Source organism: Mustela nigripes, chromosome 5, assembly GCF_022355385.1.
Source record: "Mustela nigripes isolate SB6536 chromosome 5, MUSNIG.SB6536, whole genome shotgun sequence".
Classification (NCBI taxonomy): domain Eukaryota; kingdom Metazoa; phylum Chordata; class Mammalia; order Carnivora; family Mustelidae; genus Mustela; species Mustela nigripes.
In genome coordinates, this window is record NC_081561.1 from 97,217,338 (window position 1) to 97,237,074 (window position 19,737).

A 19,737-nucleotide genomic window follows, 5' to 3' on the forward strand; every position below is an offset into this window, starting at 1 on the left:
CAGGCCACTGGTACCAGAAAACACAAGTGACTGTTTACAATGTCCAAAACCCTGGATGTGGTGGTGAAGAGAATAAGAGAGATCAAAAACAAGTCTGAGAAAAGGAAAATTGACATGAAAAGCCTGAGTGAACTCCCATTTCCTCTTTTTCCCCTAAGTAACTTCCAGGGTACATCTCCTACAGGGAGACTTGATCTTGGTTTATCTCCCCAATATTACAAGCCCTTTTTTCTTTGTGTCACCCTACTTCTTTTAACCAGTAATTCCAATCTCCCCAAGGCCAAGCTACTGCATAACTCCAGGGCACAACCCTCATAGGGTAGTGAATATGAAGCTCCCCAAAGTTGTGCAGGGCCCAGTCTATGGCCATGGGGCAGCCCTGCCCTCCACCATGTTTCTCACTATTCAGATCACACCAAACTTCAAGGCTCAGATCATATACTTTTACTGTAAAACTTTCTTCAATTTCTCTAACCTAAAAAATGGTTTTGGCCCTGGATTTCACACTAGGGATCTACTTGAAAGAAATTCTCAAGATGAAGAATAAATACAAAGATCATGGATCTTACCCTTGAACATCCCTAAGTATAAATACTATAATAAGAGGGGCACTGAACTGAGAGGGAATTTGGATCTTGAGCAAATGCTAACTAAACTGCTGTGCAACCTTGGAAAAGTCCCATAATTTATCAGAGTGTCAGTTTCACATTTGTAATAAAAAGGAGGTGGATAAGACATCTCCAAGAGGCTTGTCAGCCCCAATATTTTATATAACCTTGGAACAGAGTAAAGGGTATTTGGGTCACATACAGCCATCCTATAAAGGGAGGTAATTAATCAGTGGTCTTTTAAGGTCTGGAGGACAACTCACTAAATGTTCATAAACGTCAAGCCAAATGGTGTACAAGCCTTACCTCTCAAGGCACAGCCTTGCCTCTCTTCACAGCACTAGATCTTTACACAGAATTTTTTTTCCCCTATCTCTAGTCTAGCAAACCTGGTACACAGCTGCCACATTTTCACCAGCCCACTCAAATGTGCTAATGCCAACTGCCTCCCATGCTTAGCTACAACACACGCCCTCTCACGTGAGAACGCTAAGAAAGGACAGGTTTCTGCGACAAGAACATAGATCTACGGCTCTAAATACAGGATCACTCTCACTTTAAACAGACCTAATATGACACAATCTGCATTTGTAAGTCCATACACTTATGTAGGTCCATAGAAATAAATGGGTAGATGGATGATTTGCTTTGCAAATGAATTCACCATGAAATTTCTTTAAATACCAGGTCCTTCATTTCTCTTTTCCTTCACTGCCTCCTCCACAAATATCTTACAATCTTTACTTATTTACTGCTGCTCAGGAATATATCTATTGTGTAAGGTAAGGTATCAAGTATTTATAAAGTTTAATGGAGAGCAAAATGCATTTCTTTGGCACCTTCTGGCTAATTTACCTAATGTTCTGGGTATGTGGCCTTATATTTTGCATGCCTTGGCTCTGAAACTGTATCTGTAACACCATGAGTATAAAAATCACATGAATCTTAAATATCTTCCAGAGTTCACCATTACATAACAGTCTTTTGCAGAAATTGAAATCTGGAAGAGCCACAGGCTTCACACAAGCCACTGTGCTTGGAGAGAAGGGAACTGATGGTCTTACCTTGTGAAAACTTCCACAATAACTGCTGTACCTTCCACTCAGGTTAAAATCTGTCAACTGACAGCAGCTTAAAAAGTTAGAGTAATATATTCTGCCTCCTTACACAATAAATGTTAATAGACAAAACATTAACCACCTTTCCGGGAGTGGTGAAGCTATTTCTAGTAATGGTGATACTCTGGTAAATTTCATCTTTTGCTGTGAAATGCAAATGTGATTTTTCTCAGCCCATAAATGGTAAGCCCAATCATGTTTATTTGTTCAAAATTTGATATTTTTATGTTTTTGATTTCTCTTTTCTCCAGGGATTTCCTTATCTGTAGGCACACAGAGATGAGAACAGGAACAGATGAGGCTACCCCACCCTAGTTTAGGGTAGATTGCAAATAATTGATGATAACACCACCAAAAGTTTCATCTCACACAATTGTTAGCATTCCCCTTGAGGTTCATACAAGCTAAGAGCCTAATAAAAACAATAAGGAAAACATCAACTTTAGTCTTAAGTAATAATCTCCTCCAAGAAAAAAAAAAATATTTTTCCCCCACTTTCAGAAACAGGATTGTCCAGAACTGAGAGACTCAAAAGAATTCCAACTCCCTCTTGGATCCCTAAAAACATGTGCTTAATGGGGGCCGTGGTTCGTGGGAGCTACAGAGAGGTGGTAAGAATAGCAGTAGAAAGAGTACACCACCAAGAATCAGGAGGCCTAAGATGAGATCTGGACAAACCCTTAACCCTTTTGAGCCCCAGTTTCTTCCTTATAAAATATAAATAATAACACCCACATTTTTGTTGATATCAAATGAAATAATAGACTTGAAAATGCTTTGTGAAAATACTACATCTTTACAATACAATGCTCTGCTTATTTGTGTTCTCAACTCCTGTGATGTCATAGAAATTTAAAGCTGAAAGTTGAGAAAAAATGAAAAAAGAGTAAGGCTGGTCTAAACAAAGCTTTCTGAATCTTTCCTTTTCTTTGTTTCTCTATCTATCTCCCTTTCACTCTATCTTCTAGAAAAAGCAAAAGTAACCATTGATCTAAACTCTGTACTCTAATAATCATGACTTTTCTACGGCTTTCAACCTAATTTAGCCTATGGCTAAATTAGATAAACTTACTAGTTACTAAGCACAGGAGGCTGGGTTAAATTATTACCAAAATCATATCATGAAGAAATTTTCTGCTTCTAGAAAAGCTCGAAGTTGGAATCAGCATCTATTCTTTATTCTTTCACTCATTGAACAAATACTTATTTGGTATAAACTTGTGGCAAGGATTTAGAAATTAATACGAAAAACATAGCCCCTTTCCCCATGAAGTTCACAATCTGGTAAGGGAGACAGATTCATAGTCACTCATTTTATAGTTTAGGAACTAGAGACAAATCATTGATAAAATTTGACCCTACCTGCAACTCTCCCTCCATTATACTGAGCAGCTGTATAAGGTCTTCTTTGGATAACTCCAAGGATTTCTTATTTTTTCGTTCACTTTCTCCAGATGGCTTTAGGTGACGTTTGACAGTTCCGGAGGCCATGACATCATCCTCTTTTCTATTTGATTTGTTCTTCTTTTTTGCATCTTCTGAGAGACTTTTATCGTCAACATTGCTGATGATAGAGGACTTGGGGCAGGAAATATGCCCATTGGATGAATTTTCACCACTCTGGTTTCGGGATCTCATTCCCACCTACAATACATGAAAAAAAGATAAGATGTTACTACCACTGAAATTATTCGTCTAACTGCTTAGAAACTTTTACCAGCTTCACAGCATCACTAATAAAGAAATACCAAAAATCAGTTCCAGTTCGTTTCCTTACAGCTTTAATGAAAGTCATTAAAATCTGCAGGAAAATGCTTTGATGGACTTCAGGAAAAAGTGAAAATGTGATTCTGATCTGATAAACACCTCCAGCCAAATGATTAAGTTCAACACCAAAAGTTCTAAGTTGTGTTGATGGTTATGTATCTTTGATATGATGGGATAAAAATGGTACTTTACCTTTGTGGCCTCTCTCCCCCAAACATTACCCAGGTCTAATCATGAGAAAAACTTCAGACAGACCCCAGTTAACAGACAGTCTACAAAATTGCTGACCAGTCATCTTAAAGCTGTCAAGGTCATCAAAAACACAGAATATCTGAAAAACCGTCAGAGCCAAGAGAAACCTAAGGACACATAACAACTAAATGCAATATGGCATCCTAAGTGGAATTCTGGAACAGAAAAAAAAAAAAGTCATTATAAGGAAAAACTGAGGAAATATGAATAAAACATGGACTTTAACCAATAATAATGTATCAACATTGGTTAATAAATTATAACAAATGTACCATACTAATGTAAGATATTAACTACAGAAGAAATTGGGTGTGCTATATACCGGAACCCTTGGTATTATGTTTGCAGTAATTCTATGAATTGAAAGCTGTTGTAAAATAAAAAATTTATTTTAAAAAATGATTCTAAATTAAATCTATCAGAAAATCCAAACATCTGAGGCACCTGGGTGACTCAGTTGGCTAAACATCTGACTTGGTTTGGGCTTAGGTCATGATCTCAGGGTCATGAGGTTGAGCCCCATGTTGAGCTCCACACTCAATGCAGAGTCAACTTTGAGATTCTCTCCCTCTCCCTCTCCTTTTCTCCTCACTTGTGCATTCTCTCTCCCTAAAATAAATAAATAAAACATTAAAAAACAGAAAAGAAAAGAAAATTCAAACATCAAACACCGCCAGGAACAAGTTGGAAGTCACAACGTACAGAAAAACCCACATAGGGTGGAGGGGGCTTCAAATGGAGAGAGGAATAGGCAAACTCAAAAGGAAGAGGGTGTTGTTATTTTTAGTAATGTGGGGTTTTGTTTTTCCATAACCTCTTTTTCAAAATCGGGATGGGGGGGTTGTTTTGTTTTGTTTTATGTCAGTCATTTACAGTAATAAAAATAAGAGCACAACGAATTGGGGAAAACAGATGAATTTCAAAATCAAAATTTTTTTAAGTATCTTGAGGTAAAATAAAGAAAAAGACAAAGCAGTGGGTAACTTGTCCCATGTGGAGTACATTTTGGTCTTTCCATCATGAATGCTTTATAGATTCTCTGTCAGTCTCTCAGCAGAAGAACTTGACCAACAGGTATGTTACTAACAAACAAACTGAACTCAAAGCCTAGGACTCAAAGTGTAAGAAAGAGAGCTCTAATACCCTGGGGGCTGTACTACAAAATTTGCCTTAACTCTTAAATATAGTAGCTTAGCACATGGGCTTATTTAAAACTCACAGTATAAATAGTCCTTCCTCTGAACAGCTAAGCAGCAAGATTTTCATTACTCATTCCAGATAAAATACAGAGACTTGTTTGCTGAAAGTAAATTTCCTTTATGAACTCAACCATACTTAAGAAACCAGGGAAAGCTTTTCAAAACACTAGGTCTGTAATAGAAAAATAAATACAGTGTGATGTTTCCTTTCAGATAGTGCGTATTCAATTCTTCCAACAAATCTTTAAATCTACATTCATGCTCCTTTTTTGAACTGAACTCTTATAACCCAATGGACCCTTTTGTCAGTGTGTGAACTTTCTTCATCACCCTAATTTTGAACAATATAAACTGAAGAAGTGGTCCTTAAGACTGGCAACCTATTTTCTGGTTCGCATAGAGATTAGTTCTTGAAATTTTAGAGCATCTTTTGTGCTTCCTTGGTGAAGAAAGAATAGATGTGTCTTTGTAACAGAAGTCAGAGCACTTCAGAACAGATCTACTTCAGTTTATCACAGTTTATTTGTGGGCAGAGAGGGCTGACTTAAGACCCCAGTCCAAAAAAAAACGTGAATAGAAAGTTTTGAAGGGGAGTAAAATATACCTTTTTGGCATATTGATTATTTAAGAAATAGTAAACAGAGGTGAAGTTCTGAAAACTGAGTAGAAATTTCCCTTTGGTATGAAACATTACATTTATATGGGAAATCTCCATTTGTAAGGGTGTCTCCCTCTCTGTACCAGGAAGAAAAGAATGACTAAATTTCTGGAAACTCTTCTCAGCACAGAGAAGGTAAGGACTTAAGTCTTAAATGTGCACAACACTTTACTCTTACTTACTGTGCTTTTCTTGGTAACCTCCCCCAACTGACTCCCTATCTCTGACATCTTCTTTTGTCTTTAACTGAAGATGATATTAAGGTGATGGCTTGAGCCATTTCTGAGAATTCCTCTCTCATGTATAGAGGAGGTATACATGTTATTAAACTCTGTTTTTCTCCTGTTAATTTGTCTTTTTGTTACAGATGTGTCTCAGCCAAGAACCTAGAAAGGTAGAAGGAAAACTTTTTCCTCCCCAATACAATTTCAAATATAACTCTTGAATTTTACACATCATAAGTAAGACACACGGGCTTCCCAAACTGAATTGTGACTCCCTACAACTCCATGCCTTTTTATCTGAAATAATTTTCTCTATAAGATCTTAAGGCTCTTTGGGATGGTGCATCAAATACTGATTTGACAACTTCAATTTAGACCATGCATTAATAAAAATTCCAGACAATAGTAAGGTGATAATGTTTTAAACTTAGTCATACATGGCTTTAATCAAATACAATGTTTATATTTGAATGTAGCATGTGTTTGTGTCATATTTCCATGGACTTCTTATATCTTTTATAGGATCTACATCATTTGGGTATTCCTACATTAGGAAAATGCCTAACTAGCTATGTTACATGCATTTACTCAACCGTATTTACAAACATACAGAAAGTGAACATTTACTTAGTGCAACTCTTTTTATAGTTAGTACTTTCTAAAACATTCAGTCTGATGATTTTTAAGTAAATTTTATTGTAGTATTAATAGCTTCTATGGAATTAATGGAATTATATTAGTAACTAGTAGTGATTATAGAATTAACTGATTACAGAATTAGTCACTTTCACAGAAAAAGCATATTTTAGAATCATCTAATTATTTTATGTCATTAATCAGCTCAAAAGCTTGAGTTCCCTGTTTTCTTCCATGTTATTTCACTTTGACTGATAAAAACATCTCATGTGCTAGACCATGATGTTAATTCTGTTTTAGCAAATATTTTTCCTCTGTGACACTGAAATTTCACATTAATTACTTTTCCTTTGACATGTATGCATTGTTTCTAGTACTTTCTTGGTGATCTAAATAGGGTCTACCAGCTTTATCTCCACAACAAAGTCAGCAATCAGCTCCTTTTCTATCTTGGCAATGTAAAAGTACTCAGAGATCATAAACTACCCAAGAAATGTTTTTGGAAGGAAGTAAACACCTGAAAGTGAAAGATACTTCTCAATAGTGTAATCAACTGTGTCATCAGTAATGCTCACATTATTTATTTGTTTGTTTGTTTACTTATAAGGATTTTTGTTTATTTGTTTGTTTTAGTAATCTCTGCACCCAACGTGGAACTCAAATTTTCAACCCCAAGATCAAGTGTTACATGTTCCTGCAACTGCCACCTGGGCACTCCAATAATGTCCACTTTACACTACTTTATTTTGAAGGAAGAAAATATCAAGACAATAATGACTTTCATGCATCACATTTAATGACAGCCATACTTCCTTATTCTAATAGCTCTCTCAAGAGTTTCTTTTTTTCTTAAATTTTTTATTTAAATTCAATTTAATTAACATACATTATTAGTTTCAGAGGTACAACTTAATGATCCATCAGTTGTATACAACATCCAGTGCTCACTCCATTAAGTGCCCTCCTTAATGCCCATCACCCAATTACTCCATCCCTCCACCCACTTCCCCTCCAGAAACCCTCAGTTTGTTTTCTGTACTTAAGAGTCTCTTATGTTTTGCCTCCCTCTCTGATTTCATGTTATTTTATTTTTTCTGCCCCTCTCCTACGTTCACCTATTTTGTTTCTTAAATTCCACATATGAATAAATTCATACGGTATTTGTCTTTCTCTGACTGACTTATTTCGTTTAGCATAATACCTGTTAATTCCACCCATGTCATTGCAAATGTAAGATTTAATTCTTTTGGATGACTGAGTAATACTCCATTGTATATCTATACCACATCTTCTTTATCCATTAATCTGCCGATGGGCATCGGGGCTCTTGCCATAGTTTGGCTATTGTGGACATTGTTGTTATAAACATTAGGGTGCATGTGCCCCTTTGAATCACTATGTTTGTATCCTTTGGATTAAATAACCTAGTAGTATAATTGTTGGGTCATAGAATAGTTCTATTTTTAACTTTCTGAGGACCCTCCATACTGTTTTCCAGAGTGGCTGCATCACATACTGTGTCTTAAGTGTTACACAGTGTGCTAAGCATTTTACATATAATATCTCATTTAAATTAATATTAATATTCACATTAACCCTATGAAGTAGGTACTATTATTCTCAATTTTACAGATATGGCCTAGGAGGTTGAAAGACATTAAATATCTTTTTTCCTGGATCACACAACAACTCCTAGTGAATAGAAGAGCTAGGATTTGAACCCAGGTCTGATTCCAAATACCTACTCACAATAGGTTCTTAAACACATGTAAATTGGAAGGGGTAGGGGAATATTCTATAAATCAGATGATTCAGAAAAGTTTACAAATGCTTACTTAAAGTAATGTTTTTCACTTCATACTACAGAATTGGAGAAATCCATTCATCTTCCTCCACAGACACTCATGCAAAACTCACACAGCAATTAAAATTAGGTTTCTAAGCAAAATCCTTTCGCCAAAATCATTAACCTGCTGCAGAACTTGTAAAATGATGAATCATTTTTAAATCATCCCAAGAAGCAACATGGCTAAACATTAAGGATACAGGTTATGAAAACAGGATGTGAAGTCTGAACAGGGACCATCTGTGTTAAAAGTCCCGGAGTTGAACAATAGTACACATTTAATCAGAGTTGGCCAAATCCCGTCCATTGTGTTTACAGGAGTATCAGGCAGGTAACAAAAAAGGCATCTGGTACTCTGTAGGCTTCTTAATAGTTGATTACATGGCTGCAGTGTTGGGAGATGTAGATAACAAAATTTCTGAAAGAAGCCAAAAATACCCTTGCTCTATCCCAGCATATACCCTTTGAAGAGAGTTCTTTTCAAGAAAAAGACAAATTGAAAATTCAATCAGATTTGTAATCATCCCACCCTTTTTTTTTTTGAATCGCTGTTATTTGGGGCACAAATTCCTCTTTTTAATAAGTAAATAATCCTAACATAGTTCAAGAAATAAACTTACTTTTCCGTTCATTGTAATTAGTCAGCAATAGTTTACATGGAATTTGCTGACTAGGGTGTGAAGAAAAGAAATATGAAATGTTATTCCAAACCTCCCTCTTTTATCTATGGCCATCCCTCCTCTTCGGGCCCCCCCCCCCCCCCCCCCCCCCCGCATATATTGGGCAATCACCAGAGCATACCATCAGAAGAATAAAATTCTAGGAATCAGAAAATGTTTATAAAGACTTTGAGCCATTTACGCTGAATGAACAAGTATTTCTAGATCATTTGAACGAGGAAAAGGAAAAGGACAAAGAAAAATTTCTACAACAATGAAATACTCATTCTAGTACCCACCTTCATTAGCTCCTTGCAAATCTTAATTCTGAATTTCCCCCTTCCCTTTTTTCACTCTTAACTCTCGCCTCCTTTCAGATTTATCTTCTCATGTTCAATATTGGCCACAAGACTCCCCATCCCTACCACCAACAGAAACATTTTCTGCATAAATTAGGTTTTGGAATATTTCCTATGTTTCTCAAGTATCCAGCCTCTGCTTCTGGTTTCATTTTATCTATATACTTTTCCAAGAACCCACCTAGGGCATGGGGTGAGATGTCACAATAGTTTTATTTATATAATTTCTCTTTTTAAATGATTTATAGAATTATAAGGGAAAATTATAGTACATAGTAAAAAGGAAAGCACATGATTACAGAAAAGCCTTCTTTTTATAGTGTGGTCTGGCAGACGGTCTGCTGCAAGTGAGGCTTCCAGATTATTAGCATGGAACTGTCCTGGTTCTTTCAGTTGGACTTAAATGACAATACCCAAAGCACCCAAAACTAAAGACAAAAGAAAACATCTGTTCTAGTTTTATGTGAATTTCAGAATGTAAAAGAATCAAATAGTTTATTCTTTATCGATGTCAGATTATTCCCTCTGCATATCTTATTTACTTGGTGAAGTCTAATTATAAAGACCCCAACTCATACAATGTTCAAACATTTCTTGCAGGATTATCATTTCATTCTAAAGGCACAGACTGTTCATAAGTGTTCCTAGGTTTACTCTTAAATTTTCTTTACAATTTTCTTTCACTTTCTTCATACTATTTATGAAACAAGCCATGTTAAGTGATTTTTCACTGCTTATTATCCACATTCATAAAATCTTCAAAATAATTTTCTACTAGGACAGATCTATCCAGACCAACTGAAAATTCTAAATAATTTCACAAAATGTTAGAATTCAAGAAAGGGGATTCTCTTGGAATCATTGCAGAGATGTTGCAATCCAAAGTTTAAGAAAAGTATTATAACTGTGGCAAAATAGAAAAATATTATTCTACCCTAGCCTAAAACCATGGTGAAATGTTTTATAAAGTTCTGCTCCATGTTCTTCAAGGAAGATAAAAGCAGACCTGGAAAAAGTTTCTAGAAAAAAAATAATGAAAGAATAGATCAGGGAACTACCATTAAATAAGAAGTCTTTTAAAATAGGATACCTGAAAAAATAATTTTAAAAAATAGGATACCTGAGTCTAAATGAATGTACAATTTGAAGGTTTTAAAATTTTGACTGTAACATAGGGTTACCTCTCTTAGCAACTGTCAGTTTATCTCTTTATACGCACTTCTAGCATTTATAACAGGGTTTTAGGTTTGTTATTGTTCTTTTTACTTCTTTCATAGAAATAAGGCCACTGTCAATTGTATAAAAGAAAAATGTTCAACTATCTAGAAATATACTGTTTTATAAAGAAACAATGACATAATGACATGACATTTTTTTCTGGGATTTTCAACTTTAATGACTCATTTTTAAACCTCAGATACATTTTAAATATTTTTATATTTATAATACTTTATTATTGTAATTCTGATGTCACTATTCTACCAGACACAGTATATAATACATAGTCATTGATTACAAAGAAAGAGTGATGCCCAAAATTTAAGTGATTAAGACAACTCTTTAGCTTTCTGGTTAATTTTACTTTATCCTTTCTACCTGGGCACTGCAGTTCTTCCAGACATTCTAGCAGTACCTGGCCTCTAAAAAATGTTACCATTTAGTATAATCAAAATTGCTTAACCTTGGTTTTATCATGTGACAAAGAGAACATCTGAGGAAAATTACCAGATGCCTGCTTAGCTGGACCCAGAATTCCTTTTTGTACCTCACCACTCCTGAAAAGGTCCAGACCCAGAATTGTAGAAGAATCAGTCATTTCCCTTCCCCTAATAAACACTTATCTGTAACCAGAACAACAAATACCTTGGATTCTAACTCAGCAGTCTATATTTGATGAATTATTCTTAGATATTACCTCTATTCACAGTAATAATAGCTGACATTTACTAAAGAGCTCATTGTGCTCTTGACATTGGGGTAAGCATCATTTCATGAAATCCTGATACCAATCCATAAAACAAGGACTACAATTCTTCCTCTTATAAAGATAAGGAAATGAGGTTTAGAGAGATTTAGACATTTGCCCAAAATAATGTGGCCAGTGCCTGGGAAAGCCTGAGCTAGAATGTAAGCCTGTTGGGTTTCTCCATGTGCAAGGAGAAATCTGAATGGGAGATTTCCCCACCATATCATAACTATTGCAACACAAATGAACCCACAGTGACCCTTTTATGGGACTGAAATAAGTTTAGTTTTAGGAGATAGCATCCACCAAAGAGCCTCCAATGATAGTAATTAATTTAGAATCCTACTGTTCCAGCAGGTAGTTTTCTCTAATTTCTGCTTGTGTGAATCCTTCTTCTTCTAAGACCACACTCTCTACCCCTTCCTCTCCCCTTATGTTGCCTTTCTACTTCTCCGTGTTTGAGGTTTTCAACAAAGCTGAAGAGGAACACTGCAAGGGGTTGCAGTGTTAACTTGTAATTTTTTAAGATTTTATTTATCCATTTGACAGAGATCACAGTAGGCAGAGAGGCAGGCAGAGAGATAGAAAGGGAAGCAGGCTCCCTGCTGAGCAGAGAGCCCCACACGGGGCTCGATCCAAGGACCCTGAGATCATGACCTGAGCCAACGGCAGAGGCTTTAACCCACTGAGCCTCTAATGTTGACTTCTAATTTTTTTGAATTGAAAAAGTAACTAAGACTCCAGAAACATGACAATTGTTTTATGACCAGATATGAATTGAGAAGACTTTTTAAATCAGGCAAATTAAGAAAAATTCCAGTTCACTCAGTATGATTGCTTTATTAAGCTAACTGTATATATTTTCTGTTAGAAAATGTCTTTCTGTAGCAAATATTCTTAAATAATTTTGTTGCATTTTCAAGAAACGCAAAGGCAGATCACAACTGCTAGTTAGTGTCAACAATGTGGGTTACTGAGAAGAAAGACACGCTCTGGTTTGGATATCCTTGCTTCAGGCTACCAAGGGAGAAGATGAACTACGGGGATCACTCCATCAGTGTGGCGCCAATGACTTCATGTGTTCTAAGTGCCTACAGATACATCAATTGTATTCAGTTGTCCTTTAAATGTCTTTTCTTTTCAATCTCTAAACCATTTCTTAACATAAAAGAGCAACTTAAAGTCAGTTATAATAAGAGAGTCATGGGTTGTATCTGTTTTTAACTCTTCCTGACTTCTGTCTTTTCTAATTATCCCCGAACACCTCTTATCCTGGGTTAGATCAGAGCATAAGAAGCCTAAATTGAAAACAGAGCACATACACTTTATACACCAGGCAAGGAAAAATGCAAAAATTCTATGAATGCAAGAGAAGCTTTGTAATTGTCATAGTGTTTATCCAATGTTTAAAGACTCTTATCAGTCTGATACTGTATGAAGAGGCTGTGTTCTATACCAATCAATCAATCTTGAATTTAGCTGCTATGTGAATGCAAAGCATGGCAAAAAGAGCAAGTAGAGGGGCACCTGGGTGGCTCGGTGGGTTTAGCCTCTGCATTCTGCTTGGGTCATGATCTTAGGCCCTTGGATCGAGCCCCGCCTTGGGCTCCCTGCTCAGCAGAGAGCCTGCTTCCCCCTCTCTCTCTGCCTGCCTCTCTGTCTACTTGTGATCTCTCTCTTTGTCAAATAAATAAATAAAAATCTTAAAAAAAAAAAAGAGTAAGTAGAACTTTGTGGTTAGTTAATTAAGATGCATCAGGAATTTAATTTATCTAAAATGTCATGCTACCATAATACATGCTACCATACATGCTACAAATACATGCTACCATAACACTGTTTCAAACAGTGTATGGGCAGGAAGTACATAAGAAAATTCCTTTTGGAATGTTTTTTTCAAACACATAATGGCCCCAAACCACTTTTTTTTCTCCACTGTCCAACCATGCTACCTCAGCATACCCCCAACCCTACAATGGACCTAAGGTGTCCCATGACCGCATACATCCTTAGCATTAATTTTCTTAACATGCTAAAACCTCCTGGAGATGTTTGCCATTAACTCTAAGTCCTCAAGAAAGCCATGTCCCCACTGTTAACCCCACATTCATTTAGTCTGTAACCCTGGACAAGTTATTTAACCTCTCTAACTGGTAGCTTTCTCATCTGTACAATGAGGATAATAACACCTGTTCCACCCACCCTGTATATGTATGGGGAAATACTTACTAGCAACAGTAAGGCAGGAAGCATTCATCTGTGGCTAATTAACTACTGAGGCCATCAAACACCTCTCAACACCCCCATAGAGATACCACCAGAGACAGACACTTTGCTTTCAACTGTGATCGTCTAGCACAGGAGTCAACAACTCTTACTGTAAAGAAGTCAATGCTAAATATTTGAGGTTCTGCAGGTCATGTGGTCCCTGCTGCATGTATTCAATTCAGCTGTAGCCACAGATAATGTCAACAGATGGGTGTGGCCAGATTTGACCCCCCACCCCTAGTTTGCCAACCCTGTTTTAAACTGTGTAACAATTATAATTATTTGGTGCGTTTAAAATGGGAGAAACAGAAATGGTTTCTGCCACTCCCCACTCCCTCTCCCAGTTTATAGTAATGAGAAAAATGGCTAAAAATAAGAGAGAAGAAAAAATGAGAGAAAAGATCATGTAGTAGCTATGTCATCTGCCCACCTATCCTCTTGTTCTCTTCCAGGGAATTCGAAGGAGGGCATGAATATAAACATGTTCCTTCACAACCTTTGAGGAATCTACGGTGGAAGAACCTGACGTGATACAATTTGAGAATAGGATTCCCACTAGCATTAGTCATGCCATGGGATCTTCAGGCAGCCGATAGAGAATTAGCAGCACGTGTCTGCAAAGAGGGTAATGGAGACTGCTGCCCGCTACGTATAACATGCCCAAGGGGCTGAGTGCCCAGCAAGGGTGGAAGGAATCTTGGAGAGACAGCTGGCAGGCTACTAGAAGAGTTACCAAGGCAGAGGGCTTCAAAGCACACCACGCGAAGAGGGGATGAGGGGAAGAGCAGCTACACTTCAGGGAATCTGCAGCACCTGTGAGAATAGGGGAGGCTTTCTAAGACAGCAGGGGAGACAGGGCACTTCCCCAGTGGCCACTGCTTTCACCAGGCTGGGAGATGACAAGAGGACATAGAGGTAAAATGGCTCTAGAGGCATGTGACTCATACACTTGCAGAGAGCCCTGTCCTGCAGCTCTGCTGTTGCTATCTTGAAACACTTGAAACCCTTCATTATTTTTTCAACTAGAGGCCCCACACTTTCCTTATGCACTGGGACCCCTAAATTATGTGGCCAGTCCTGACCACAGCAGGGCCGTCTATATGAGCCAGATACTGGAGTTGCTCCCAACCTGTTACTTGCACTAAGCTGGTCACGTTAGCAAACTTCCCTACCCCCCCCCCCCCAGATGAAGCACTGTGTTTGTGTGATACCCCCAAAATATGGAGGAAAAGAGCTTGAGAGGAGGGAAAGATGGAAATGGAATTCTGGTGTGTTCTAGGACTAAGCTATGTATATTGATTTAACTGAAAAAAGGAAAAGAAAAAAAAATCACTGGATAAAATTGAATTTACCCAGAAGTATCCAGGTTAAGTTCTCCACCTCAGTCAAGTATTGGAGGGAAGAAGTATAAGAGAGGTAACTAAAGAATAAAGTTGAATTCAATCACAAAGAAAAAAAGTATTAGAATTAGGTCCCTGGGTTTTATGGGGTGCCTTAACTATGAAACATAACACTGTGTACAGTGTATAAATCATAAATGCTATAGGACCTTCAGGAAATATATGTAAATGAGTTCTCCTTTAAATCACATCGCTAGTACTCTTGCTTTAGCTTTGAAAAAGAAAAGCAAGAAAAAGGACTCATGTAGGGACTGGAGGCAACCAGAGCTCAGGGATTTTCCAACAATGAAATTTTTGTGTAGACCCTCTGAGAGGAGATTTATGAGAAGCTTTTGGAAAGAGGGAATGATACAGGGGTTCTCTGCCCCAACGCTATCCATTGTCACTTTCTGCCCCCTCCTTTTAGGCATCTTTCCTGTCTCCCCATCTGTGTTCCTCATCTATGCCTTTCCCTGAAATTATAAAAATAAGATCCCAGTGTTCTCATTCTGGTGCACAAAGGGCCTTCCCAACCCAGATTTGCCTTAAGTGTGTCCCCAGCCCATACATAACCTCTCACTCATCTGTTGAACTATCACTCTTCCAGAATCTCAGGGTGCAGTTAAGAAATCAACCTCCTTAAAAGTAAATTACATAGTAATGTCACTACCCTAACTCTATATTCCTCAGTCTTTATGAACCCTAGTGAATCTTTGATTGAAATTAAAACAGAAGTAGCCATTTTTAAGAGGCTAAAAGTAGGGCAAAGACAGTATTTCTTTAAATCATACTACGAGGGGCACCTGGGTGGCTCAGTAGGTTAATTGTCTGCCTTAGGCTCAGGTCATGATCCCAGGGCCCTGGGATGGAGCCCTACATCAGGTTCCTTGTTCAGGGTGGAGTCTGCTTCTCCCTCTCTCTCTAGCTCCCCCTGCTTCTGTGCTCTCTCACTCTCTCTCAAATAAATAAAATCAATCAATCAATCAATCAATTATACCACTAGGCTGTTCAATGTAAAATAAGCCATGGCTGAGGGAGACCAAGAAGACATTTTGGAACATATTTTTTCCTCCTCTTCCCCTCTGAACATGCTTAATGTCCAAGTCCCTTTTCCTCCATTACTAAGGACTAATGTCTTAGTCCAATATTCCCTTTTCTGGAGAGCCAAGCTGAGCCCAGAGTTCACAAACCAGTTAAATCTTGGCTCCTAAAGCCTGGGTTGGGGATGAGGAAGCCAGAAGACCAAGATTATCAGCCTGCCAGAGCTTTAGGAGCAACTACAGGTAGAGAAGCTACCTCTGAAAGCCCAGGGCAGTGTTTCCCAAACTTCAGAGTGCTTCAGAATCACCCAGAGCACTTATTAATATGCAGATTGTTGATTCCCACACCCAGATTTCCAAATCTATGGGTCTAGGGTGGAGCCCGAGAGTTTGCATTTCTAACAAGTTCCCAGCGAATGAGAATGCTCTTAGTCCCAGACTTTACATTGAGAACCAACCTTCTAGGATAAGGTAAAACTAAGGTAGGTCCAGAAAATGGCAAAGAGGCCTCAAGATATCTACCTATTTCACCTAGAAATTCTCTAGGTGAAAACTAAACTAGAAATACTTGAGTTGACTGGAAAAAATATATATTATTTGTAACTATATGCATTACTTGATTACATGCCTTTTTTCTTAAAACAGGAAACTTTCTTGATGTAGCTTTTGTTTTTATCCTTAGTTACAGAGAAGAATTTCTCTACTAGAAGAAAAACACAGTGCAAATGCAAATACTGCATGATTCCACTCACATGTGGAATTTAAGAAACAAAACAAATGAGCAAAGGGAAAAAGAGAGAGAGAGAGAGAGAGAAAAGAGGTAAAAGGGGGAAAAGAGAAAGAAACAGACAGGCAGTATTTGCCTTTCCCTGTTTTCACTTAGCATAATACTCTCTAGCTCCATCCACATCACTGATCTGCACCCCAATGTTTACTGCAGCATTATCTACCATAGCCAAACTACAGAGAGAGCCCAAGTGTCCATTGACTGATGGAGGGATAAAGAAGATGTAAAGTGGTGATGCAACATGGGGGCTTAAGTGGGTAGAAGAAGAATCAATGAAACAAGATGGAATTGGGAGGGAGACAAACCATAAGTGACTCTTAATCTCACAAAACAAACTGAGGGATGCTGGGGGGAGGGAGGTTGGGAGAAGGGGGTGGGATTATGGACACTGGGGAGGGTATGTGCTTTGGTGAGTGCTGTGAAGTATGTAAACCTGGTGATTCACAGACCTGTACCCCTGGGGATAAAAATATATGTTTATAAAAAATAAAAAATTAAAAAAAAAAGAAGATGTAGTGTGTGTGTGTGTGTGTATATATAATGGAATATTACTCCTATCAAGAAGAATTAGACTTTTTTCAGAATATTTCACAAAATAATCTAGATACAGAGATTTTATTGAAAAAAAAATCAGAATATCTGGCACAACTGAGCACATTTTCTCATGTAGTTATATTTAGTTGGAGCTGAATCATGGCTGACTCATTTAGATGAAGGACTTACTAGCTCACCACCAGTCCTTACCCCTCTCTACTACGTCTTGAACATTGAGACCCAAGAATCAATTGCCATGTATTTATTACTACATTTGCACTGTGTTTTTCTTCTAGTAGAGAAATTCTTCTCTGTAACTAAGGATAAAAACAAAAGCTACATCAAGAAAGTTTCCTGTTTTAAGAAAAAAAGGAGAGAATATTAAATAATAATTATTCCCATGGGCTTAATATGCAAGCTCTCTGCCAGTTTTATTTGTTTATTATCTGCCTATCTTCTGAAACCATTTGAGTTTGAGTCCAGTCTGAACAAGCCTGGATGGCAGGGAGAAATGCATGTGGGAGGGAGCAGAGGCAAGGGACAGACTGTGTGCAGGATGGTCAAAGAAACCTCCTGCAAAGAAATTGTTCAAAAGGAAGAAGCTGTAGTCTATCATAAATTTGATCCAAGGACAATGTCACTTTGCAATGGGAGAGGAAATAGTGTGCATAGCAGGGAATATGCTCCGGGCGGGGAGGCGGGGTGCCTCCACAGACAGGTAGTCAAAGCTAAGGCTGACAGGGAGCTACAATAAAGGCATAAATGGGAAAGAGAGGTGCACCAGCGAAGGCTCTGTAAGGAGCTGGGTCCTGGCTTTGAGAAGTGGTCATGCAGGAAGCATGGAGAGAATTGGGGGAACTTCTGCATGGTCACTGTTGGAACCAGTGGAAGAAGCAGAGGCACCAATAGATCTTGAAGCCAGTTCAGGTGCAGGAAGGCATTTGGAGGGCCAGTAGACACCTTCTGGGACCATCTCTTAAATTAACTTGCGGAAGGTGGAGAGAAGCTTCTATATTAATTTAGGAAGGAACTTAGACAAGGAAATACCTCACTGATCTCTTACTACTAAATCCTTGGTTTTCTCAGCTTGAGAACTATGGGTTATAGTTCATTCTACAAACTTTTTTGTGCACCACTATACCAAACAACAAGCACCTAACAATTCTGGGTGCAAGGACACAGAAAAATACAAAACAAATCCCTTCTCTCAAGAATGTCATAGTTCAAGATATTAGTCTTTAAATTTTTTTGTCAGCTTAATGCATTATTTGAAAATACAATCAGTTATCCTAAACATTTGTATATTTACTTATAAAGTATGTGTTATGCTAATCTTTTAATGTATTAGGCATATTATATCCAAAATAGATATAACTAACTAAATATTAATAAACATTATAAATAAATATAATGGAAGCTAATATCCTAATGACTTCTCATGTGAAAAATGGTCTACAAAATAGATACTTAAACAGATTTTTAAAATAAAAGACATCTCAAGAAATGCTTTAATAATAATCTTGGATCTTATCTGATCTAGATCTGATCCTGAATAAAATCATAAAAAACAAAACAAAACTGGAAGTGTACCAAGACAAATGGCTGTTGATTAGGACAGAGGGAAAGCTTTGAGGACTGAGAATTTCTCATATTGCAGTACTCTGTTGGGGTCTAGGGGATGAGTAAGCTCTTTCCAAGCTAAAGGAAGAGTAGAAACAAAAGTGTGTTACTGTTCAGTGGCCTGATGGGGACTTAAAAGTTCAAAATGGTGGACAAGTGCATCAAAATATTATGTCTGTAATAGAACATTATGGATGAACCCAGGCAAGTTTCATAATAAGCCTTTATAATAACACTGCACTCTGTGTTTGCATGTTCAGCCTTCGGTTTGTCCCTCATATGGTACTGTTATTCTTCCACATGAGAAAAAAAAAAAAAAGTGAACCTTGGTGGTCGCTATGGCAACTAAATAGTGGGAGCAAGGGCAGAGGAAGGTCAAGGAATGTTCTATAGTTATACATCAAGAAAGTACAGAACACAGGTTATTTTTAATTTTGGCTATGTTCCTATAATTTTAATGTCTAAAAATTAAGATGTACGTAAATAGTAAAGTCTGTTTCTCATGCGACCATGAGAAAAAATACTTTCTCAGTAATTCAATACCACCTCCTTATTTTGTTGACGTTTCATTTTCATCAGCTGTCATTCAAGCCAACCAAAATGCCCAAAGTGAGCATTTTCCAAATTTGTAACCAGGGAGGGCATTCTTTGCCCTTCTTTCCCTTGTTTTCTGTGCTCCTCTGTTCTTTGTAGACTAGCATGACTCACCATCCACAGAACACAAATTGAGAATTGCTTTTCTAGGAGTGGTGATGTTTGCTTTCTGTCATCAGTATTCTCTCATCTAATGACACTTGTGGCCAAAGACAAAGTTTTG

At 37.5% G+C, this 19,737-nt stretch overlaps 1 protein-coding gene across 2 annotated transcripts in view; it reads right to left on the reverse strand.

Moving 5' to 3' along the window:
- Positions 1-19,737, reverse strand: part of FILIP1 (filamin A interacting protein 1) — a 182,897-nt gene that overhangs the window by 107,807 nt on the left and 55,353 nt on the right. For both annotated transcript variants that reach the window (XM_059400944.1, XM_059400943.1), the window contains exon 2: positions 3,089-3,370. In XM_059400944.1, the coding sequence (XP_059256927.1) occupies positions 3,089-3,364 (276 nt within the window). In that variant the 5' untranslated portion in view covers positions 3,365-3,370. The remainder of the gene's footprint in view (positions 1-3,088; positions 3,371-19,737) is intronic.